The sequence below is a fragment of the Syzygium oleosum genome, unplaced genomic scaffold, assembly GCF_021117445.2.
Source record: "Syzygium oleosum isolate NSW1041296 unplaced genomic scaffold, Sole_v2.1 Sole_v2.12, whole genome shotgun sequence".
Classification (NCBI taxonomy): Eukaryota; Viridiplantae; Streptophyta; class Magnoliopsida; order Myrtales; family Myrtaceae; genus Syzygium; species Syzygium oleosum.
The window spans coordinates 1,826,521-1,852,492 of NW_026607496.1; the positions used below are offsets into that span (position 1 = coordinate 1,826,521).

General features: G+C 41.2%; 2 protein-coding genes and 1 pseudogene across 2 annotated transcripts; all 3 read left to right on the plus strand.

Moving 5' to 3' along the window:
- The first annotated feature begins 5,795 nt into the window (after window positions 1-5,795).
- LOC115677214 (anthocyanidin 3-O-glucosyltransferase 2-like) lies at window positions 5,796-25,138 on the plus strand. Its single transcript, XM_030600336.2, has 2 exons — window positions 5,796-7,419; window positions 24,861-25,138. The coding sequence occupies exon 1, from the start codon at window positions 5,796-5,798 to the stop codon at window positions 7,218-7,220; it is 1,425 nt and encodes a 474-aa protein (XP_030456196.2). The 3' UTR covers window positions 7,221-7,419; window positions 24,861-25,138.
- On the plus strand, window positions 17,998-20,101 carry LOC115677028 (UDP-glycosyltransferase 71A16-like; annotated as a pseudogene).
- LOC115677215 (anthocyanidin 3-O-glucosyltransferase 2-like) lies at window positions 23,067-24,797 on the plus strand. The gene has a single exon (XM_030600337.2). It carries the CDS (start codon window positions 23,239-23,241, stop codon window positions 24,658-24,660), a length of 1,422 nt encoding a protein of 473 aa, XP_030456197.2. The 5' UTR covers window positions 23,067-23,238; the 3' UTR covers window positions 24,661-24,797.
- Window positions 25,139-25,972: the final 834 nt, after the last annotated feature.

Genomic DNA, 25,972 nt, shown 5'->3' on the forward strand with positions numbered 1-25,972 from the left:
CCTAATTTAAACTAGGAAATAAATTATCTTAAGTCCTAATTTAAATTAAATAATTATCCTATCTTCTAGATACATTTAGGATTCCCTAAACATGCAAAACTTATAATTTAAATCCTAACTAACATTTTTTTTTGGTAAGGTAACTAACATATTTTTGGATTTTCTTTATTTAAAAAAAAAAAAGCAATCAAACAAAGAAAACAACCTCATTCAAACAATCCACGCAATCCGCAAGATTCTTCTTATCAAACTTGAATTAGGAAAGAGAATCGAGCTAATGGTCATATCTATAGGGTTATAGATATCGACGGAGAGCCGATTATTTAAATTTGGAAAGCAGATAAAATCAATTATCGCATCCAAGTAGTTATGGATGAGATAACGATTTCCATATCTCCGCATATCGTACCTTAGGGATAAGGTCAGATAGTCGTACAGATACGTTGCCAAATTAGGAGTAATTCCTAATTTCGAGTGTTTTAGAAGGGAAAATTATCAAATCAGTTCTAAACCTATTGTACGGCGGCCAATTCAATCCTAAACCTTTTAAGTTTGCAAATTCAGTCCTAAACCTTTTAAATTCTTGCCAATTGAGTCCTTCCGGCCAATTTTGGCCGGCCGGCGCTGACGTGGCCGCCGGCCGTCCGATCAACGCTGACGTGGCAAATTTTAATTATTTTTTTCAATTTTTTAATATTTTTTTTTCTTTTTCTTCTTTTTTTTTCTAGTTTTCTCGCGGTCCGGCCGGCCTGAGAGGAGGGCGAGGCCTCGCGGCTCGCCCGCCGGCCCTGGTTGGGCGAGGCTCGGCGAGGCGAGGTCGAACCTCGCCCGATCGGCGAGGCTCGACCTCGCCGTCACGACCCGGGCGACGGAGAGGCTCGGAGGGCGAGGTTGAGCCTCGCCGTCGCGGGTCGCGACGGCGGCTCGACCTCGCCTCCCGAGCCTCGCCGTGCGACCCAGCAGCGGCGCAAGTCGAGCCTCACCGTCGCCGGGTCGCGAGGCGAGGTTGAGCCTCGCCGGATCGGCGAGGCTCGGCGAGGCCTCGAGCCCGCCCGTCCCGGTCACGACGGCGAGGCTCGACCTCGCCTCGCCGAGCCTTGCCCTCGCCGTCGCGACCCAAGCGACGGCGAAGCTCGACCTCACCTCGCCGAGCCTCGCCGGTGGCCGGCGGGGCGAGCTTTGCCAGAGGCCTCGCCGGCCCTCCCCTCTGGCCAGCCGCCAGTGGCCGGACCGGCCAGAGGGGAGAAACCAGAAAAAAAAAAGAAGAAAAAGAAAAAAAAAAGATTAAAAAAATAATTAAAAATTGCCACGTCAGCGTTGACCGGACGGCTGGCGCCGGCCGGCGGCCAAGTCAGCGCCGGCCGGCCAAAATTGGCCGGAAGGACTCAATTGGCAAGAATTTAAAAGGTTTAGGACTGAATTGGCCGCCGTACAATAGGTTTAGGACTGATTTGACAATTTTTCCTGTTTTAGAATATTGCGGATAGAGCAAACATTATCCCTAAGATCTAGCAATCCATCAAATATTCACATAATATTTAAAACACCTAAACTAGGAATTTAAAATATTCTGAAAAAATATTGGATATCAATCATACCTAATTTGACGGATATTTCCAAATTTGAATCGTCGGGATTGCGGATCGGGACCGGTCGTCAGTGGGTGACCAGCGATAGACGGGCGGGCAACGGTGAAGCTAGTCGTCGTGATTCTCGATCACAGCTTGGGATGCTTGGCAAACCTCAGCTCGATAATGGATCGGCTATGGCACGGCAGGGAGACAATGGAAAGAATTGTTGAGTCGAGCTTGCTGGAATGCTTGCTATGAACTCGCTGGGGTGGTTTGCCTAGCCGAGGAACACACTGATCTAGAGTGAAGGCTACTGCGATGTCGCCTGGATATGTCCGACGTGCGGCTACGCTTGTGCTGGACCGTCGACTTGGTTGAACAACAAGCAAACACTGGAGAAATTGGATCGAGCGACGCAAGGCAAGGACTGGCCCGCCTATTTACTGATTTTGCTGAAAGAATCGCTGGAACACTGAATCGCAATGGCACGGACTGAATTGAAGTTTTGGAGCGTAAGATGCCGCTGATTTAGAGCACAAGAATCAGCAAGACCCAAGTGATGGCGTTGGTGTGAGTGGCAGACAATGCAACAGTGAAGAAAACTCCAACTTTTGACTTTTCCCTGCACTTGCTCTCACTTTGTGAATTTCTGTGTGCGCTTGACCATGTCTAGTGTTGACTAGATTTTATTGCTTTGGCAATGGGTCTTCAATGGCCAATTCTCTCGAACGATGGAAGTGTTGGCGCGGAGATGATGGATGGTTGCCAAGCACAGGAGAAACCGCCGTGGGACCGTCAATCTTTCTCTCTCTCCAAAAAATTCTGATTTGAGAATTATGAGAGCCTCCTTGATTAAGGAGTATAATCACATATTTATATCGCAACCCTAGGTTAATTAGCCGGGCTTTCAACACCTAATAGGTTTTGGCTTAGGCTTCATCCTTTAATTTTTATTTAATTCTAAATGGGCTGAATTAATTTAGGCTTTTCTTTAATTAAACTTAATGAGCTAATTTAAGCTCAAATTAAGATAATCAAGGCCTTTTGGACTCATGATCTTCGGCCCCTATCCCCTAGGTGAGCCGAGTTATGCTTGGTGTCCGAGCTCGGTTTATGCGATGAATTTTCAGCTTACTCACCGCCGCCCGTCCAATGTGGAATGCAATTAAATTATATGATCCTAAACTATATGCTATGCGATTTTGATATTTTTGTTTAGGGGTTAAAATTTAATCCCTAATTTTTCATGCAATTAATCACTAAATGGTGTACCAAAATTTAGGTGTCAACAATAAGGCATTATCATCAAATACTTCTCCAATCTGGCCATGAAGTACGTGAGACATGGCCATATGTCATTTACATGCAATCTACCATCTGAATATGAATTCTCTCTAGTCACCACCTTAACTTTAGTAATATAAAACTCATTTTTCACTTTTTCCGTAATGCTTCTTCACCTTCAAACTTTCAAAGAAAATATCCTCTACTTTCATCACTTTCCGAACCTAGGATTCAAAGTTCCATCTTCCAAGAATTACGAAACCGAGTAGATTTTACTTTCTGAGTTTGAACATACTGATTTCCGGACCCGAGTAGATTTTACTCTCTGAATCTGAACAAACTTACTTCTGAACCCGAATAGATTTTACTTTCCGAATCTGGACATACTCATTTTTTAATCCAATTAGATTTTACTTTTCGAATCTGGACATACTTACTTCTGAACCCAAGAAGATTTTACTTTCCGAATTTGGACATACTTACTTTTGAACTCGAGTAAATTTTACTTTCGAAATTTGGATGTACTTACTTCTGAACCCGAGTAGATTTTACTTTCAAAATCTAGACATACCTACTTCTAAAACCGAATAGATTTTACTTTCTGAATTTGAACATACTTACTTTTGAATCCAAATAGATTTTACTCTCTGAATTTGAAAGTATTCACTCGTCTTATGAGTATATCCATTTATTGAGTACGACCACATGTTGTTCATTTATTTGATTGAGTGACTAATGTAGTTCATTATGTTGATAAATGTGTAACCAAATAAGAAGGGAAGAAGAGTACGTGTATTAAAGTGCATGTAAATGATTATTTATCATTATTTGCATAGAAAATGGCAGATTACTATGATGAACATGGCGATTGTTATGAATTGCATGCAAATGATGTGATTAAGACCTTTGCCATGGCCTATTCGCCATCGAACGAATTCTCTTGTATGAGTATGAATTCGGGAGTTTGCTAGATGTTCTGCCGTGTGTAACGATTCTCTACATGGTTGAGATGATATGATATCATATGATGACATGACTCGTGCAGTCATGACATGACATGACTTTTATAGTCCGGATATGACATTGTTTTTATAACTATGGGATGACATGACTTTTTATAGTCATGGTATGATGTTAAAAAATAGCCATTATCATGCGAATGTATAGTGGTGTATTTATCGTCGCTAAAGTAGAGGATACCCGTCATGAATGGGCTGAGCATGGCAAATGGTACGAATGATTCCGTCCCCCACAAGTTGTGACAATGCCTCGTTAGTCGAGATATCTCGTGAATCGAGATGGTCCTAACCAATAACAAATATGATTTCACATGTGTGTATAGGTGATCTACCATCAGACATCTATGCATCATGAAACAATATGTCATGTGTTTGCATTTGAGTGGGGATAATTTTATGAAATGTTAGTGGTTTTCGGGTGCAGTCATTATTTATTGATACTAGGTGAAGTGGTGAGATGATTGTTCTAACTCAAAACTAGAGATTTCATTTATTGGGTTTCGGCTCATTCCTTTATTTTTCAATTTGTAGAATGATCCCCTGGATACGACGATGGAAAGGGACAAGATGATGCCTGAGGCCATCAACTCTTGAGTTGGATGTGACTCGCTTCTGGGCTAATGTGGGAGTAGAGGACGCATATATATATATATATATATATATATATATATATATATTATTAAACTTGTGCGATTTCATGTTGGGGATGATGAAAAAAATTTAGTTGCGCTTCCGAGTGCTATTTATAAATTAAAAGATAAAATTGGCAAAGACACGTGTCACGCGTGACGTTCTGGGGCATCACAAGTTACACTTAGTCTTCAGTATAGAGATGTGTACAACGGGCCGTCGCTAGGAAGGGCCGTTCTGAGTGTTGCATCGAGTCGGGAAGGTCGCATACAAATTGGAACTTCCGCCAAAACTCAAGGTACATCCGATATTCCACGTTAGTATGCTTAAACATTTCCATGTAGATGAAGAAGACGCGAATTGAGGGGAGTCGCCACAGGCGCCACTTGGAGCAAAAACTTCATATGATCGAGATGTCGACTTCATAATGGTTGATCCAATCATACGAAAGCGGTATCGTGTGTCAAAGCGAGAATATTTGATCCGATGGAAAGGTCTTCCGGAGAGTGAAGTTAGTTGGGAGCCCGAAGAAGCTCTTTTGCAGTTCAAGAAACAAATCGATGCATTTCATGCCGAAGATGCGCGATGAGGGCGTCGCCCGAATAGGTGGGGGAGAATGTCATAGCCTTGAGAATTGGATCGTTCACGAGGATTCTGAACGAAGGACCGTGACCAATCCATGAATGAGCGGGCGGACGTCGAGGATTCTAACTCTCAGGGTTCTCTCGAATATTCTAGAATACTCTTAGGGATGGGCTATACTGTAATTGTACTCTCTTGTAATAAATGGAGGTACATGGTACTTGGGGAGGTATGATCTCCACCGTTAGATCGAGGAGGGATCTATGGATACAGTCAGTCCTATACTTATATATAAAGGGGTCTCCTCCCCTTATTTGTACATCTCATTCTCTCTCTAGAATTTCTCTCTCTAACATCTTATAAGTGAGTGTGGGAAAGGCTGACTTGGGAAGAAAATCCTAAGGTCGCACGGGTAAGAGAACGCTAGATCGATCAACCTGTGACCCTTAGGTTGACGTGTGCCGAGGTGATTTTAGAATTTCACGTGGAGTAAACTGACGGCGAGCAACAACTGAGCTTAGAATCCAACAGACGCGAGTCATACTATACAGCGACGCAGACCACAATCAGTACAACTTCGTCACCTTGTCCCGTTGATCTATTTGCATCTCTTTGCGTGCTTCCTTCATACCCACTGCCTCGTTATCATCTTCGCAACCGCGTGAACTCAGTAAGGACAAGAAGAATTTTCGAAGGCATCATCGTCATCATGAGTGCTAAATCTGAGCTCGTGTTCATCCCAAGTTCGGGCGTCGGCCACGTGGTGTCGACAGTGAAGATGGCCAAGTTCCTCATCGACCGCGACAATCAGCTCTCTATCACAGTCCTCATCATGAAGTTCCCTTTCGACTCCAAGATCGATACCCTCGTCGAGTCGCTCGTCGCCTCCACCACTGCCCGCATCCGCTTCGTCCTCCTCCCTCGGCGAAACATGCCCCCAAGGACGTCCCGTATTGCCTTCATCCATCACTTCATGGAGAGCCACAAACCTGACGTTCGAGAGGCCGTTGCCGAGATCTCTGCCTGCAACACGCCACGGCTCGCAGGGTTCGTCGTTGACATGTTTTGCACCTCGATGATCGACGTGGCCGTCGAGTTCGGCGTCCCTTCCTACATGTTCTTCACATCGGGCGCGGCGTTCCTCGGAATCATGCTGCACCTCCAGTCTCTCCAAGACGAGCAACACATGGACCTGACCAGGCTCAAGGGCTCTGACGCCGAGCTGGACTTCCCGTGCATCGCTAACCCGCTGCCTGTCGCCAAGTTCTTGCCCTTGGTAGTAGAGTCTACGGAAGAAGATTGCCGGATGCTCATGAGTTGCTACCGGAGGTTTAGGGAAACGAAGGGAATTTTGGTAAATACATTTGCCGAGCTGGAACCGCGTGCGGTGGAGGCCCTGGCCGACCTTGGAGCACCCAAGGTGTACCCCGTGGGCCCCATACTAAACATCAAGGCAGAGAGCAAAAAGGGTTTCGAGATCCTGGATTGGCTCGACCAACAGCCAAACGGGTCAGTGGTGTTCCTATGCTTCGGGAGCAAGGGGAGCTTCGACGAGCGCCAAGCAAAAGAGATTGCCCACGCGTTGGAGCGGAGCGGGTACCGCTTCCTGTGGTCCCTACGGAAGCCGCCAGTGAAGGGCAAGATGGAAGACCCCCATGACTACGCGGATCTTGCAGAGGTCCTGCCCGAGGGGTTCCTCAACAGGACTGCCGGGGTCGGGAGAGTGATCGGGTGGGCCCCGCAGGTCACAGTTCTAGCCCACCCGGCCATTGGAGGGTTCGTGTCGCACTGCGGGTGGAACTCCACCCTAGAAAGCATATGGTTTGGTGTCCCGATCGCCGTGTGGCCCCAGTACGCAGAGCAACAATTCAACGCGTTCCAGCTAGTGGTGGAGCTCGGCCTCGCGGCAGAGATCAAGATCGATTATCAGAGAGATCTCGCCAAAGAGAGTGACCTCGTTGTGATGGCAGACGAAATAGAGGGAGGGATAAGGAAGCTAATGGAGGGCGAGGAGGCTGGGGAGAGGAGGAAGAAGGTGAAGGAGTTGAGCGAGAAGAGCAGGAAGGCTTTGACGGAGGGTGGCTCTTCTTACTCCTCTTTGGCTCGCTTCATCGAGGATGTATGGAGTCAATGAGCATTCATTTAGCAAGGAGACGGGTTGGCTGGTATTCTGGGTACTGTTCGTATTTTGATTCTATGATTACTTGGAGTGCGTGTGTTTTAGGGTTTGTGTGGCTATAATCCATAATCCATGCTGATTTTCGTCTACCCTTGACGTGTTTTTAAGTGGAACCAGTCATTTGGCTTTGGCCCACGAGCTGTAATCTGCAAAGGTAACAACAGATATAGAATGGGTTCAAAAAGACATCATCCATAAATTTCCATATGATAGATTTTCGTGTACTTGCACCTCCTCGATCTCCAAGTATAAATAAAACTCCATTTTGCTCCTGCCTTTTCGTCTCCCTGGTTTGTTGTCCTTGTTCTCTTGCGTCCATTGCTGTTCTCCTTCGTGCTTCTGAAAGTTAGGGCTCTCTGTTCTTCCTTAGTGTGTGATGAAGAGGATGAGTGTGAAAAGCGTTTCGGAGCAGCGAATTTAGCGAAATTGAACTTTAGTCGAAGATGTAAATTTGATTTGACCCTGTGCGGAACGCAAAGGACTCACGGATTCATGGACCGAGTAAAACACTATAAGACGTGGTAATCGGCCCCTCCTCGCCCATCAGGTGAGACGATTTTACGAGGAAGGCTGCATTTAACGGTTGGTAGAGTGAATCCCATTAAGGCCAACATCTCGTAGGATTGATGGGACGCAATAGACAAAACTAAAGGCAAAATCTAACATGCTCGAGTTTAAGGATGTTGTAATATTATCTAGGATCTTGAAATTAAATCAACGTGAAATCACTAGAAAAATAAATGATGAACAATAATGGACATCAGAGATTTACGTGCTACGGTCCAAGTGTTGATACTTACTCAACAGGAAGACCCAACAGCAAATAATTCATTGATAATCGGACAACTTTCGAGTGTTTCTCATACTTAGATTAAGCATAATCCAACAATGTTTATAAAAAAATAACTCAATGATGATGTAAATTCATAGCACAAAATCCACCGTGTGTCCAATGCTCCTTGTTGGACCGTTCCCTCGTGCGGCTCAAAGTGTGCGTTCTATTGGAGAACCCATTGGTTGTTTTCAAAAGAAAAGAACGAGAGAGGCAAAGTTAATAAATCTATGTTTAATTTGGGATAAGTGTAATGGAAGTCCTAAAACTTGTCACAATAGTGAATTGAGTCCTAAAACTTTTAAAAAGTGCAATTAAATTCTAAAACTTGTCACAAAAGTTCAGTTTAGTTCTTAAACTATCCAAAAGTGCAATCAATTCATCAAGCTTGTCAAGTTGGTGCAATCTACTCCTTATATTTATTCTGTCTAACTTGACAAACGGAAATAATAACAAGTTTTAGGACTTGATTGCACCAGATTAACAAGTTTTAGAACTTAATTACACTTTTTGATAGTTTATGACTCAATTGCACAGATTTAAGGACTTGATTACACTTTTTGAAAAGATTTAAGACTCAATTGCACTTTCATGATAAGTTTTAGGACTTCCAATTCACTAATCTTTTTTACATTGTTTTCTTTCCTCGACAAAGACCTTTTCAACCCGTAATAAATATATATTTATTGAATACACGAGCCCTTATTTTGTCTTGCAGTGGCTTTCTTTGGGGAGCTTTTAATTCCCTCGTGTGCGGCTACATATGGGAGTCCAACTACCACATATCTCCTTTGACCAAAACCTAATAAGCCAAATAACCTTTGCCCCTTCGATGGAAACCAGTCGAGGAAACTACATCATCTGATGGATACTAATCCAATTAAGAAAATGGATTTCTTGATATTTCTCATACGGACTCAAACTCGAGCCATAATTTAACAAATGACATGATATTTAAGAGAGAAAAATCATCCAAAAAATCGTAGATTATAAAGATAAGTATTATTTATCTTAGAATTTGGGTGAATATGTGGAAATCTTAATCGAATCGTAAATTTTGTGAGGTGCGGAGGATGAATTTTCTCAAACGTAATCATTCCGAGTTCAACATATTGAAAATTAAAATTTATAAATGTTGATGTATACATTAATAGTAGATCGATGTTAATCAATTTACGTCGTCTTAGTTGTTGATAAGTGGTATTATTTGTTTAAAATTTAGTTAATTAGTACTAAAAGTTTATTACTTACATTAATGGCCCCAAAGGTGGAAGAATATTGTTATTATTGTGATTATTCACAAATTCCTTTGGTTAGGACACAAACACAACACGTGGCATTTTATAATTGCATGGCCATGTGCCTCCTCTGTACTCAAACTTTATCACTAATCCTTGAGTCATCTTTTTTATTAAGCCACCTAAGAAGCCACTTGTTTTATTCTTAAAGCATCAAAGGCCACTTGTTTTTCTTGGATGAAATGCTTCCATGCTCTTTGACACATTAAACACACTTGGCCATTTAAGAACATATGCAAGGCCAAGTGTCTCACTCAAAGGAATACTCTTGACACCTAAAGACCAAATGTCATCACCATAAGGCATTATCATCAAATTCTTCTTCCGTTTGGCCATCCACTACGGGAGACATGGCCACATGTGATTTACATGCAATCTCCCTTCTGAATATGAATTCTCTCTAGTCACCACCACAACTTTAGTAATATAAAACTCATTTTCACTTTTGCCGTAATGCTTCTTCACCTTCAGACTTTCAAAGAATATATCCTTTACTTTCATCACTTTCCGAACCTAGGATTCAAAGTAACATCATCCAAGAATTACAAGGTCGGTTAAGCTTTGGGTTATTCAAGTTTTGTTAGAGGTAAGTGAAGACTCTAGACGTTAAATTAGTTCAATCTACCTAACACTTTTAAGCTAGTTGGTTGAGATATGCCATTTTGATGTGCTATAATATATTGGATATGGTGATTGTTTGATTCATTTTGCTGGTTTCGTACATGTTGAAAAGGTGTGTGATTGGCTTTCTTAAAGTGTGGTATATTTGGTAAGTAAAAATGATGAATTTGAACGTGAGTACATTTACTCCTAAAACCAAGTAGATTTTACTTTCTTGTATGAACACACTGGCTTATGAACCCAAGTAGATTTTACTCTTTGAATCTAAACATACTTACTTCTGAACCTAAATAGATTTTACTTTCCGAATATTGACATACTTACTTCTGAATCCGAGTAAAATTTACTTTCTAAATTTGGACTTACTTACTTCTGAACCCGAGTAGATTTTACTTTCGAAATCTGGACATACTTACTTCTGAACCCGAGTGGATTTTACTTTCTGAGTCTGAACATATTTGCTTCTGAACCCGAGTAGATTTTATTTTTTGAATCTGAATATATTTACTTGTGAGCTTGAGTAGATTTACTTCTAATCTCGAGTAGATTTTACTCTCCGAATCTGAACATACTTACTTCTGAACCCGAATAGATTTTACTTTCCGAATCTGGATATACTTACTTCTGTACTCGAGTAGATTTTACTTTCAGAATCTGGACATACTTACTTCTGTACCCGAGTAGATTTTACTTTCTGAATTTGAATATACTTACTTATGAACCCGAGTAGATTTTACTCTCTGAATCTAAACATATTCACTTGTCTTTTGAGTATATCCATTTATTGAGTACAACCACATGTTGTTCCTTTATTTGATTGAGTAACTAATGGAGTTCATTAGGTTGATAAATGTCTAACCAAATAAGAAGGAAAGAAGAGTATGTGCATTGAAGTGCATGTAAATGATTGTTTATCATTAATTGAATAGAAAATGGCAGATTATTGTGATGAACATGGCAATTGCTATGAATTGCATGCGAATGATGTGATTAATAAATTTGCCATTACTTATTCGCTATCGAGCGAATTCCCTTGTATGAGTCTGAGGATAAGACTCTAGAGTTCGGCAGATGTTCTACCGTGTATGATGGTTCTCTACAAGATTGAGATGATATGATATCCTATGTTGACATGACTCGTGTAGTCATGGTATGACATGATTTTTATAACTATGATATGACATGATTTTTATAGTCATGGTATGATGTTAAAAAATAGTTATTATCATACGAATGTACAGTGGTATATTTATTCTCGCTAATGTAAGGGACACCCATGATGAATGGGTTGAGGCATGGCAAAGGGTAGGAATGATTTCGTCCCCGATGAATTGGTGGTGACGATGCCTCGTGAATCGAGATGGTCCTAGCCAGTGACAATCATGATTTCACAAGTTTGTATGGGTGATATACTATGTGGCATTTATGCATCATGAAACAATATGTCATTTGTTTGCATTTGAGTGGATAATTTATGAAATTTTATTGGTTTTTTTATGCACTCGTTGTTTGTTGATACCAAGTGAAGTGATAAGATGATTGTTCTAACTTAAAACTAGAGATTTCATTTATTGAGCTTCGGCTCATTTCTTTATTTTTCAGTTTGGAGGATGATCCCTTGGATATGACATTGGAGGGGACAAGACGATGCCTGAGGCCATCAACTCTTGAGTTAGATGGTGACTAGCTTTTGGGCTAATGTAGGAGTAGTGGCGCTAGTTGACCTGACCTTCTTCCCAGGACCATGTATTTCATTATGTTTTGCTTAAATGTTATAACAAGTTAGTACCTACTGATGTTATTATTGTTAAAATTATGTCTCGATTTTGAGCCCGAAAATGAAAGTTTCGTAATTCAAGTAGGTTTCCTATTTTGAATAGGTTTCTTAATTGAATGATTTCCTAGTTGGAAAAAGTTTCCTAATTGGGGAAGGTTTTCTAAAAAGAGCTTTCCTAATTTGAATCCAATTCTTGCCTTTAAATAAGAAGGGGATGTTATTTGTGAAGATCATCAAAGAGAAGCTTCTGCTAGTGAATTACACTTTGAAGATATCCAAGTGTTTGTAGCAATTAAATTTTATGGTAAGAATTTGTGTAATTCCTTTGTGAGATTGAGAAATTATTTCGTGATGAATTGTAGGGCTAAACACTACGTGAGTTATTGGGTGTAATTAGAGCTTAGGAAACACCAAAAGTGTTTAAGTGACTCGAGTGTGATTGTAATCTCCGTTGTATCGTTTGATCAATAGTGGAATTTCGTGATGCTCTCTCCGTGGACGTAGGAACCATGTAAATTTGGTGTCCGGTTTATTTTCTTATTTCAATTTTATTGTTCGATCGCTTGCTTCCGTAACAATTGGTATCAGAGCTAGGCTTGGCTAAATTGAAGCGAATCAATGTCGGCAGAAGAAGGAAAAGTGAGAATGGACAGATTTGATGGGACGGATTTTGGTTTCTGGAAGATGCAAATTGAGGATCATCTCTATAAGATGAAACTGCACTTGCCCTTATCTAGGGAGAAGTTAGAGACGATGAAGCAAGCTGACTGGGAATTGCTAGATAGACGAGTTTTGGATGTTATTCGGCTGACGTTGACTCATAACATCACGTTTAACATCATGAAAGAGAAAATCACCGTGGGTTTGATAGAAGACCTGTCGGACATGTACGAGAAGCCCTCTGCGATTAACAATGTCTATTTGATACGATGTCTATTTAATTTGAAGATGAGCAAAGGTGTGTCAGTTGCTGATCATATCAATGAATTCAATGTGATCGTTAGTCAATTAAATTCAGTTGATATTGACTTTGAAGATGAGGTATGTGCTTTGATTATATTAACCTCATTATCTGATAGTTGAAATACTATTGTTCTTGCTGTTAGTAATTCCTCTAGGTCAACAAGTTTGACATTTGATGGTGTTCGAGATTTAATTCTGAGTGAGGACATCTGTAGAAGAGAATTTGATAAACATGTATCATCTGCTTTAGTAGGTGAAAATAGAGGAAAAACTAGTACATGTGTTAGCAGAAGTGGTATAAACATGAATAGACAAAGTCAGTCTAAGGCTAGTAATGTTGTTTGTTGGAATTGTGACAAGAGGGGGCATCTTAGAAGGGATTGCCTTAAACTGAAAAATGAGAAAGGTAAGAGAATTAAAGTTGAGTCTGCGGATGATATTGCAGCTATAGCAACCAGTAATTCGGATAATGCTTTTGTCTTGTCTGTCACTAATTATTCATCGTTTGATGGATGGATTATGGATTCTTTTCACACTACACCAAATAGGAATTGGTTTACTACTTATCAGTGCATGGCTAGTAGTAAAGTGCAGTTGGGGACAATGTTGAGTGCAATATTGTGGGTGTTGGTGATGTTAGAATCAGAATACATAATGGTATTGTGTGGACATTAACTGGAGTAAGGTATGTTCCAAAGTTGAAGAAAAATATGATTTCCTTGAGTGCCTTAAATTCAGCTGGGTGTGTGTATTCTTCAAAATGTGGAATTCTGAAGGTTGTTCGAGGTGCCTTGGTGATAATGAAAGAAATCAAGCATAATGGCCTGTATAAACTTCAAGGTGAGATGGTGATAGAATTCACTGCGGAGACGTCGGATGAATCAGTTTGATAGTCTGAATTGTGGCATATGCATTTGAGGCACATTAGCGAGAGAAGCCTCAAAGTTCTAAGTGAAAGAAATCTGTTATGTGGTTATGTTGCTGATAAACTGAATATATGCAGGTGTTGTGATTTAAATCAATGGCGGAAAGTGCAGTTCAGTTAGATTGTCAAAGAAACTACAGATACTGCAAAATTAATTCACTTGGATGTTCGCAGATTGTCGCAGTTTCCTTCAAGGAAGAGTACTAGATTTATGCTAACAGTTGTGGATGACTACTCAAGGAAGACATGGGTGTTTGTACTTAGGCACAAGTTTGATGCTATTGTGAGGATCAGACAGTTGAGATGTTTGATCGAAAAGGAGACTGGTAAAACGATCAAGTAGGTGCGGACTGACAGTAGCATGGAGTTTTGCTCGGAGCTGTTAAATGAATTCTGCATGAAGGACGGCATAGTGAGACACCACACTAGTGTCAGTAAATCACGACATGTTGCAAAATTAATAAGCAGAACATTACTAGAGATGGCCCATAAAATGCTCTCTAGTGCTTGTATGGCTAGGAGATGCATAGCGGATACGCTTAGTGCGGCGAGCTACTTGAAGAATAGATCCCCATTGACTGCGATTAGATGTCGGATTCCTAAAGAAGTGTCGTCAGGTAACGTTGCTGATTATTCTGATATTAGAATATTTGGTTGCCCATTTTATGTTCGAGTTAGTGATGGTAAGCTTGATGGAAGGGCAAGAAAGTGCATGTTCCAAGGTTATGCACAAGGTGAGCGGGGCTATCGGTTGTGGTGCTCGAAATTAAATTCACTTGTTATCAGCAAAGAAGTTATACTTGACGAGTCTCCAAGAGTGTTAATAGCAGTGTTCATACGGATGTAACGGTGTTCAGCTTGAGGTGGAGTTGCAATAAGAAACTTTTGAGGTAGCGGATACTAGCGAAATAATCCACATAGAAGGTGCTTGTAGCGAGATGGAGCCTGTTAAGCCAACAGTTGTTGTAAATACTAAATTTGACAAGGTGTGTATTCGATCTCCTGATAAATATGGATGCAACAATAGTTTTGCTTTATCTGCGGTTGAGGAGGTTATATCGGAAAATCATTGTGAAGTAGTTAAAGATGCAGGTGTAGTTAGTGTTTTGATGAGGTCCACGGTTATGGCAAAGCTTAAAAGACATCTATGGTGGTTGAGCCCATTAGGGCTATGGGAGAGTGGTAGCGAAGTTGTGACGAAGCGATTGTGATTTAGCTCAAATGTCGAGCCAAGATAGAGATTGTTAAAATTATGTCTCGATTTTGAGCCCGAAAAAGAAAAGCTTCCTAATTCAAGTAGATTTTTTATTTTGAATAAGTTTTCTAATTGAATGGTTTTCTAGTTGAAAATGTTTCGTAATTGGAGAAGGTTTCCTAAAAAGAGGTTTCCTAATTTGGATCCAATTCTTGCCTATAAATAAGAAGGGGATGTTAATTGTGAAGATCATCAAAGAGGAGCTTCTACTAGTGAATTACACTATGAAGATATCCAAGTATTTGTAGCAATTAAATCTTGTGGTAAAAATTTGTGTAATTCCTTTGTGAGATTGAGAGATTATTTCATAAGAAATTGTGGGGCTAAACACTACGTGAGTTATTGGATGTAATTGGGGCTTGGGAAATACCGAGAGTGTTTGAGTGACTCGAGTGCAGTTGTAATCTCCGTTGTATCACTTGATTTATAGTGGAATTTCGTGCTGCTCTCCCCGTGGACATAGGTCACTACGATCGAACCACGTTAATCTGGCGTCCGATTTATTTTCTTATTTTGTCAATTTTATTGTTCGATCGCTTGCTTCCGCAACAATTATAATGAAGACGCATATGTATATTAAAGTGTGTTAGGTCTAAGTAAGTTGTGAACCCATTTAACACCCATATTCTCTTAGGCTTTACCATTCAAAACCCATTTATAACCCATTTGCAGGATATAAATAACTCGCATAACAACTCAGCCCATTAAATATGGGTTAAAAAATAGATCTATGACCCTAGTTCCAAGCATACGACTAATTAGATTTAAGCGTAACTACTCTTATCGATTCCTCATGTACAAGAAGCTGGTTTTCCTAGCATTTTTAGATTTAGTTAGATAATTCGAGTTAATTGCTCACTCTTACGTTAAGCGTACCTGTTCGAGCAAGGCGTTGTATAATGTTACCCACATAGCTCAAGTTATTTTCTTTTCCCATACTTTATTTGCTCGATAATCGATTTGTTTATTTTTTATTGGCCTAAGCACTGATGCGTGGGTATTTAGATACACGTTTTAAGAATAAAAAAAAAAGACAAAAAGATTGCATGAAATAAGTTTTGGAGGGTCGCGACGCATACAAAGTTATATAGTCTACTCTATAACATTCTTCATAGTCAAGGGCTTATACCGAATGTAAAATGCGCAATATGCAAAAGCGATATGGTGATAACACGAGAGAATTATAATAAACAACTCGAGACGCACTCGTTTTACCAAAATACAGTACATAAAAATCTCACTCGACTATTACTAATATAATTTCTCTCGTCACACAGAAAACACTCAAAGCAATATTTGCTAATACTTTAACTCTCACACTCATAGAGGAGCAACTCTCTCTCTCTCTCTCTCTCTCTCTATGTCTACTTAGGCTGCGCTACCTCTCTCCTTACGAAAGCTCACCTTTTGCATCTGGCGAATTATCTTAATATTGCTAAGCCTTATTTTTCAGGGTTAATACTACAAAAAACTCAAAACTGATTTATTTTGTGACAAATTTATCACAAGCTAATTTTTTTATTACCAAAAATCCCAAATCGGTACACCTAGGATAAATTTACCCTTCATTAATTTTCGTTAAATTTTATCATCAAATTGCTTAGTTGGATGACCCGCGATAGTTGACGAGTGTACTACTTTGGGTTTTACCCTCCGTTTGCCACAGGTGTACCAGTTTGTCATTTTTCGTGATATTAATCCGATTTAATATAAATTAATAGAGGGTAAATTTATCACAAATGTACCAGTTTGGGATTTTTGGTGGTTAAAAAATTAATTTTGAATAAAGTTATCATGGATGTACTAATTTTGGATTTTTTGTAGTTAAAAAATTAATTTTTGATAAATTTATCTTAAGTGTTTTAATTTAGAGTTTTTCGTTATATTAATTTTATTATTTATAGGTGTTCCACCGCCTCTTGTAGTCCAATCGACTTCGATGTGAAAGGGAAGTTGCCGTGACTTTTTTTCTCAGGCCAAAGTCCAAGTTGACAAGTTGAACTTTGCTTTCCTTCTTCTATTGATTTCTTTTGACGTTCTTTTGACCAACAGCCTGCACCTTGAATGATTCCAGCTGTCTTCAAAGATAGAGTCGGTAAGTTAATTTTCCTGTACCAGAGCCGGTTTAAGGACCAAAGTCCAATTAGTACTTTTCTCTCTCATATTAGGGGTTGACACCAACACCGAAGGGGGGTATCCACGGCCACATCTCAAAATGGATCACCAAAAGTTGTCATAATGATCATTGATTAAGAGCAGTCCTGTTAAACGGATGAATCAGATTGGATTTGAGTTGGATCGAAAATAGTCCGATGCAAATTAACTCATTTAACTTGTTTTAACCAATTTTCATATAATACAAATCTATGTATTACTTATACCTGACCCAACTCAATCAATATATCCAAACTGAGGTGAGAGCAAGGAGTAAACGATAGGGAGATTAAGTAAGAGCAAAAGAAAGTAAAGAGAGAGTCATAGAGATGGATTGGGTTTAAGTAAATTAAAACCCATTTAATACTCATTATTTTAGGCTTTATAATTCTAAACCTATTTATGAACTATTTACTTAATATAATTAACCAATATAATAACACAACTCATCAAATATAAGTTAAGAAGTAGATTTATGAACCATTTTAACATGTCGACTCGAGAAATAGACATCATACAATAACTTCTCAATTGAATAGATATTGTATGGTCTATAAACTATATAAGTTGAGCTCATTTAAATTGTTGATTGTTGGAACTTTTGTTGTCCTTCAATCAGACACTCAAGCAACATCCTTTGCCTTCTCAAGTGCTGACTTTAGTTTTTCGACACGCAACATCGGATGATGTATTATAAATGAATGCCACGATGGCTTTTCCGACAAAGTAAATCGCTGATGACACTCAAATGATTGATTTTTTAAATTTGCGACACTCAAGTGAGCGAAAAAAAAAGTATGATGCTCAAGTGAGCATCTTGCAAATATTGTGATACTCATAGTATATTTATCCCAAATTTTTAAATTTTGTTGGTGTCACGTGGGATCCATTAAGCATTTTTGTGGAATAAACCGGCGGCAAGAAAAAACCCCTTATCTTAACTTAGAAGCCAACAGACTCGAGTCAAACTAACGGCGACTCAGGCAACAACTAGCATGACGTCGTCACCTCGTCCTAGTAGTGATCTATCCGCATCTTTTTGTGTGCTTCCCTTCAGTCCCACTAACTAAAGACTCGCATATTCAGGTCTATAAGAGCCTCCACCTTGTTATCCCTCGCATCCGAGCCAACTCGGCAAGGAAAAGGAGAAATTTCGAAGGCATCCACGTCGTGATGAGTACTAAATCTGATCTCGTGTTCATCCCATCGCCGGGCCTTGACCACCTGGTGTCAACGGTGGAGATCGCCAAGCTCCTTGTGGACCGCAATGATCGGCTTGTTGGAAATATGGGATAAATTGATGGAAACTTGGGCGCGAGCGCACATCCCGCGTACACGATCCGTTATTCGTATTGATTTTATAACGGCAGATTTAATCGTCCGTTATTCGTATTGATTTTATAACGACTGCATTTAATCGCCGTTATTATTCCCGAAATGCTCTCCCTGCGTTCTATTTTTTTATCGAAATCATTCTTCCTCAGGTTTTACACTCTCTCTGCATTTGCACTGTTTTTCGGTAGTGTTCATTTCGAGTTTGTTCAAGTTCGCCGGAAGCTTGGAAGTGCCGTGCTCTATTCTTCGCTGTCAACCGTTGTATCCGGGAGACAGACGTTCACGAAACCTCGATCGCGTCTGGAGGGAACGAATCTGTTTTAAGGAAATCGTGTCAAACACAAGCCTCGGTATTCATTTGTATCGATTCCGACTTTGTTATTGCAATTTCGTTTCTTTACAATTCTGTATTGTTTGTAATATTTATGCTAATGCCGATTTGAATTTTCGCAATCCGTCACCATCCTCGTCATGAAGTTGCCCTTCGACTCAGAAGCCGACTCCCGCGTCGAGTCGTTCGCAGCCACCGTCGCTGCAGGTATCCGCTTCGTGATCCTCCGTCGGCGAAGCCCCTCCCCGGATACGTCCTCAGTGGCCTTCCTCAGTCACTTCATTGAGAGCCACAAAGCTGATGTCCGAGAAGCCGTGGCTGACCTCCACGCGTGCGGCTCCCCACGGCTCGCCGGGGGAGAGCGCCCACGGTGTACCCCATGGGCCCCATACTGAAAATCAAGGTCGAGAGCAAAAACGGTTTTGATATCCCGGACTGGCTCGACCAGCAGCCTGATGCGTCAGTGGTGTTCCTGTGCTTCGGGAGCCACGGGAGCTTCAATGAGGACCAAGCGAAAGAGATTGCTTGTGCGTTGGAGCGGAGCAAGTACTTCTTCTTGTGATCCCTACGGTGGCCGCCGGCAAAGGGAAAACTGGAAGCCTCCCGTGGCTACATGGATCTCGCAGAGGTCTTGCCCGAAGGGTTCCTCAATAGGACGGCCAGAGTCAGGAGAGTGATTGGGTGGGCCCCGCAGGTCGCAGTCCTGGCCCATCTATCGGAGGGTTTATGTCGCATTGCGGGTGGAACTCCACCCTCGAGAGCATATGGTTCGGCGTGTCAATCGCCATGTGGCCCTAGTACGCGGAACAGTAGTTCGACATGTTCCAGCTAATGGTGGAGCTCGGCCTCGCGGTGGAGTTCAAGATGGATTATCGGAGAGATCTCATCAAAGGGAGTGACGCCGTCGTGACGGCAAATGAAATAGAGGGAGGGATAAGGAAGTTAATGGAGGGCAAAGGGCCGGCCGGGGAGAGGAGGATGAAGATGAAGGAGGTGAGCGAGAAGAGAAGGAAGGCTTTGATGGAGGGTGGCTCTTTTTATTCGTCTTTGGGTCGCTTCATTGAGGATGTCTGGAGTCAATGAGCCTCCTGGTATTTTGAGTACTGTTGTTATTTTGATTCTATGATTACTTGGTGTGTTTTTCAGCGCTCCAATCCTTAAGGACTGTTCTAGTGTTTTTGTGACTATAAACCATGTTCATTCTTGTGGACCCTTTGACGTGTTTTATGTGGAACCATGCAAAGGTAAAGACAAGATATAGAAAGTGTCCAAAAAGAATTAATGGACCGGCAAGCATTCCTCCTTGATCTCCAAGTATAAATGGATTCCAATTTGCTCTTGCTTTCACCTCCAAGCTTGGTGTTATCCTTTAACTCTCTGCCTCCGGTGCTATTCTCATTCCTGCTTTAGAGAGTGTAGTGTGAAAAGCATTTGGGAGTTGACAAAATTGAACCTTCACACTTGAGGAATGTAAATTTGATTTGACCCCATATGGAACGCAAAGGATTTTCACCTTTTTTATTGAGGAAACCGGCGGCCTGCAAATTCATTTACACTAAAATAATATGAGATGTGCTAATCGCCCGTCCCTGCCCATCAGATGAGACCGGTTTTACGAGGAAGGCCGCATTTAATGTTTGGCAGAGTGAATTACATGTAGCCATCTTATGATAAGATTAATGAAATGCAATAGAAATAACTAGAGGTAAAATTTAAAATGCTCGAATTTTAGGACATGATGTTTAAGACTGCACAAATAATTCAAAGAATGTAATCTCACTTAACATGATACAATTCATGCGGATGCTAGTGGTTGTTACTTCCCGACCGATTTATTCACCAAAGGAAGATACTAATTACGATATACAAGTTCAATCAATGTAGTGATGTGATAGATTAATAATATTTTTACATAATAATTTATGAACTAACTATCAACATCAATATAAATTTAAACGGCGCACGTTATGACATCAATTGCAAGATATTCACGAGAAAACATCAAACTAAAACCAAACGCAATGTGAATTGGTTCGGATTAGACCATATTCAAGACAAGTTGCTCCGTGTTTTCAAATCGGATTGTGAGGGCATTGAGGGATCAATACTCGGATGACACTGAAGTAAAACATCAGTAGGCTCACACAATTGATTTAGTCGAAAGATGGGAACAAAAGTTCAAGTTCTCAGCACAATAAACACCACGAATGCCGACCAATTTCCATCGAATGCTCCGATGAACTCCGGCGAACGACGCGGCAACAAGAGCTCATCCGTTAAGAGTGCGTTTATTTCGCGGAAAATAAATGATTTGATTAACATTTTCCTAAAAATGATATGAACAAACAAAAAAAATTTCATCGTCCACGAAAATATTGAGACATAATTTTTTGTCGATAATGAAAATATTTATGGTCGACTATTTATTTCAACCGATATAAACGATCGTCTTTCCAAAAAAAGAATCGCTTGTATCGCTTGACGTAACTAGCCAATGAAAAATATTTTTATTATCAATAATAATTTATGTCTAAATATTTTCGTAAATGATGAAAATATTTTTCCCTCATTTAGTTTTGTAAGTGATACAAGTAATCATTTTTAGGAAAATGTACTCCGAATCATCCATTTTCACATTTTTCGCGAAACAAACTGATGACTTCTCAGTTCTTCCACCGATCACACCTCTGCATCTTGCTCGACCAGATTCTTTCGTGAATGCACACTTCTTTCGGTTTTTTATTCTCTCGAGTGTGCTGCCCATGTTGTTTTATACAGTGAGTTCTATTCTTCTTTGTTTTTTCTCCTGTTTTGTCTTCCTCGGGCCCCATATATGCCCCTCATATTCGACCGCGAATCTATCCCACATGGCCAAGAAGATCTTGCCCAATCCAACTGTGAAAATCCACCTTTCAATCGAAGAATTCTTGTTACGACCAACAAAAAAAAACAAATCGAAGAATTCTTGTCAAGGTTTCTCTCCGTTCCTTTCTGTTTTGGCCAGATTCTTTATCTTGTGTCGGTTTCTTTCCGAAATTTAACACCACATCCGCATCGCACATGTTATCAATAATTCACACGTCAGGCCAATTTGTGTATAATTCACAGTCAGACCTGTCTTTATTCGATGCCGACAAGTTAACCATAAACATAGTGACTCCAGTATAGAGCATGACCACAAAATTCTGCGATACGATTTTTTTTTTGTTAACCATGAGAGATATTTATAGGCAATAATTAAGTGTCAACAACTCCTCCACGTCCTTAAACCTTTCCGCCTTTTCAAATTCCCGGTAAATTTGTCCACATGAAATGTACAAGCCCTTGTTCGGAATCTTAGAGATCACATCTTCAAGTAATAAGATATAAGGATACAAGGCTGTCTTTTCTACTCAATACGCCAATCCTTAATGTCTTTATCTTATCCTACCTTCATCCTTCTGTCGATATTGGTCTAAATAATCCACAGATTATATAATAACTTCTTAATCTATCAATGATGTAACATCATATAAAGTTACAAATCACTCGATATTTTCAACATGGAACAGATTCTCGAGCGCATCATATGCATATGAGGCCAATTTTAAATATTATGAACCCGCTAACATTTTTCATTAATGTCTCGAGTTTGAATAGTGTAGGAGAGCCAACCGGATTGGATAATGTAGACTGATCCATGTTCGGTGAGGCGTAAGAGAAAGAGTCCTAATTCGATTTTGATTTCTCTTGCCTTTCTTTCAAATGATGATCTTGGACTTACTTGGGCGGTGGGGTCAAATAAAGAAGTGAACTTATAACCGGAGAAACTCAAGGGTTTGATTGGTCAATTATTGATATCCTTCGTACAGTAAAAGACTCATATATTATATATATATATATATATAATAGTACGGTCAGAGGGTTTGTGAGGGAAAGGAAAAATGCAAAAAAACGTGGGTTTTGCTAAAGGATGCTACACCCAAATTGTGATATTTTCGTTGTTGAAACATGAGTGTTTCAAACGGTGAGGTAATTCTCTACGAGGCTAAATATCGTGGATTTGACTGAACGTGGAAAACATTCGAGCTTGTTAAGTGATTGTAACGATTATTTATCATTGATTTTTTCCGTGAAGTAGATATCAATATTCAAATCAAATTAAGTAAATCTCTGATTTTTTTAATTATTCCTTGTTTCTTTCTCCGGTTATTTTCACGTTGATTTAATTGCATGCATCAGTTGATGTGCGTCGGGGTAATTTTAGAATTTCTCGTTGAGTAGACCCACTGCGAGCAATAACCAAACTTAGAGTACAACACACCCGAGTCAAACTAGACGACGACGCAGACCACAATAAGCACCACGTCGTCACTCCCTCACCTTGTCCCATTGATCTATCCACATCTTTTTGCGTGCTTCGTTCGTATCCACTACCTCGTTATCATCTTCGCAGTGAACTCAGTAAGGAAAGGAAGAATTTTCGAAGGCATCATCGTCATCATGAGTACTACATCCGAGCTCGTGTTCGTCCCATGTCCGGGCGCCGGCCACCTTGCTTCGATGGTGGAAATGGCCAAGCTCCTCGTCGACCGCGACAATCGGCTCTCCGTCACCATCCTTATCGTGAAGTTCCCCTTCGACTCCGAGATCGATTCTCACATCGAGTCGCTCGTCGCCTCCGTCGCTGCCCGCATCCGCTTCGTCCTCCTCCCTCGACGAAACCTGTCCCCGAGGACGTCCCCACTGGCCTTCATCCATCACCTCATGGAGAGCCACAAATCTGACGTCCAAGAAGCCGTCGCCAAGATCTCTGCCTGCGGCTCGCCGCGGCTCGCAGGGCTCGTCGTTGACATGTTTTGCACCTCGATGATCGACGTGGCCGTCGAGTTCGATGTCCCTTCATACATGTTCTTCACGTCGGGCGCGGCGTTCCTCGGAATCATGCTGCACCTCCAGTCTCTCCAAGACGAGCAACACATGGACCTGACCAGGCTCAAGGGCTCTGACACCGAGTTGGACTTCCCGTGCTTTGCTAACCCGCTGCCCGCCGCCAAGTTCTTGCCCTTGGAAGTGTTTATGGAAGAAGATTGCCAGCTATTATTGCGTTGCGCACAGAGGTTTAGGGAAACCAAGGGAATTTTGGTAAACACACTTGCCGAGCTGGAACCACGCGCGATAGAGGCCTTGGCCGGCCTTGGAGCGCCCGCGGTGTACCCCGTGGGCCCCATACTGAACATCAAGGTCGAGAGCAAAAAGGGTTTCGAGATCCTGAACTGGCTCGACCAGCAGCCAGACGGATCGGTGGTGTTCCTGTGCTTCGGGAGCAAGGGGACTTTCGAAGAGCACCAAGCAAAAGAGATTGCCCACGCACTGGAGCAGAGCGGGTACCGCTTCCTGTGGTCCCTACGGCGGCCGCCTGCTAAGGGCAAGCTGGAAGCCCCATGTGACTACGCAGATCCTGCAGAGGTCCTACCCGAGGGCTTCCTAAACAGGACAGCCGGGGTTGGGCGAGTGATCGGGTGGGCCCCGCAGGTCGCGGTCCTGGCCCACTCGGCCATCGGAGGGTTCGTGTCGCACTGCGGGTGGAACTCCACCCTGGAGAGCATATGGTTCGGCGTGCCGATCGCCGCGTGGCCCCAGTACGCGGAGCAACAGTTCAACGCGTTCCAGCTAGTGGTGGAGCTCGGCCTCGCGGCGGAGATCAAGATGGATTATCGGAGAGATCTCAGTAAAGGGAGTGACCTCGTCGTGACGGCAGACGAAATAGAGGGAGGGATAAGGAAGCTAATGGAGGGCGAGGAGGCTGGGGAGAGGAGGAAGAAGGTGAAGGAGGTGAGCGAGAAGAGTAGGAAGGCTTTGACGGAGGGTGGCTCTTCTTCCTTGTCTTTGGCTCGCTTCATCGAGGATGTCTGGAGTCAATGAGTCTTCATTTAGCTGGGAGACGGGTTGGAAGGTATTCTGAGTACTGTTGGTATTTTGATTGTATGATTACTTGGAGTGCGTGTGTTTAAGGGTTTCTGTGGCTATAGGAGTCCATAATCCATGTTGATTTTTGTCGACCCTTGACGTGTTTTTAGTGGAACCAGTCATTTGGGTTCGGCCCACGAGCTATAATCTGCAAGGCAACGACAGATATAGAATGTGTCCAAAAAGACCTCATTGCTAAAATTTCACGTGATAGATTTTCGTGAACTTGCACTTCTTTGATCTTCAAGTATAAATGAAACTCCATATTGCTCTTGCTTTCACCTCCCCCAAAGGTTTGTTGTACTTCTTCTCTTGCGTCCTTTGCTGTTCCCATTCCTGATTCTGTAAGTTAGGGTCCTCTGTTCTTGCTTCCCTTGTGATAGAAGATGAGTGTGAAAAGCATTTCGGAATATAGCAAATTAGCAAAATTAAACTTCAGTGGAAAATGTAAATTCGATTTGACCCCATGCGGAACACAATGGACCTACGGATTCATGGACCGAATAAAACACTATAAGACGTGCTAATCGCCCCCTCCTTGCCCATCAGGTGTGACGGTTTTACGAAGAAGGCTGCATTTAACGATTGGCTGAGAGAATCCCGTTAAGGCCAACATCTCGTAAGATTGATGGGACGCAGTAGACAGAATTAAAGGCAGAATCTAACATGCTCGAGTTTAAGGATGTTGTCATATTACCGCGAAAAATGACAAGATTTTGCAATTAAATTAAATTGAAATCTTGAGAAAATAAACAATAAATAATAAAGGGCATTAGAGTTTTACGTGTTTTGGTCCAACTGTTTGTACTTACTCAATGAGAATAGCCAGTAACAAATAATCCATTAATAATCGAACAATCAGAGTTAAAATTGCTCACATACTCGAGAGTATTTCTCATACATAGATTAAGCATAATCTCCTAATGTTTATAAATAAATAACTCAATTGTGATGTAAATTCACGGCACAAAATCCAACGTGTGTTCAATGCTACTCCTTGTTGGAGCGTTCCCTTGCGGCTCAAGTGTGTGTTCTGCTGGAGAACCCACTAGTTGTTTTCACGAGAAAAGGAGGAGAGAGGCAAAAGTTAAAACACCTATATTTTACTTGAAATAATTGTATTAGAAATTCTAAAACTTATCACGAAGGTATTACTAAATCCTAAAACTTTCAAAAAGTACAATCAATTTCTAAAATTTATCACGAAAGTACAATTGAGTCATAGCAATCAAGTCTCAAACTTGTCAAATTTGTGCAATCAAATCCT

Coding starts and splice junctions, on each gene's coding strand:
- LOC115677214 (XM_030600336.2), top strand. CDS start 5,796: ATGAGTGCTAAATCTGAGCTCGTGTTCATCCCAAGTTCGGGCGTCGGC.
- LOC115677215 (XM_030600337.2), top strand. CDS start 23,239: ATGAGTACTACATCCGAGCTCGTGTTCGTCCCATGTCCGGGCGCCGGC.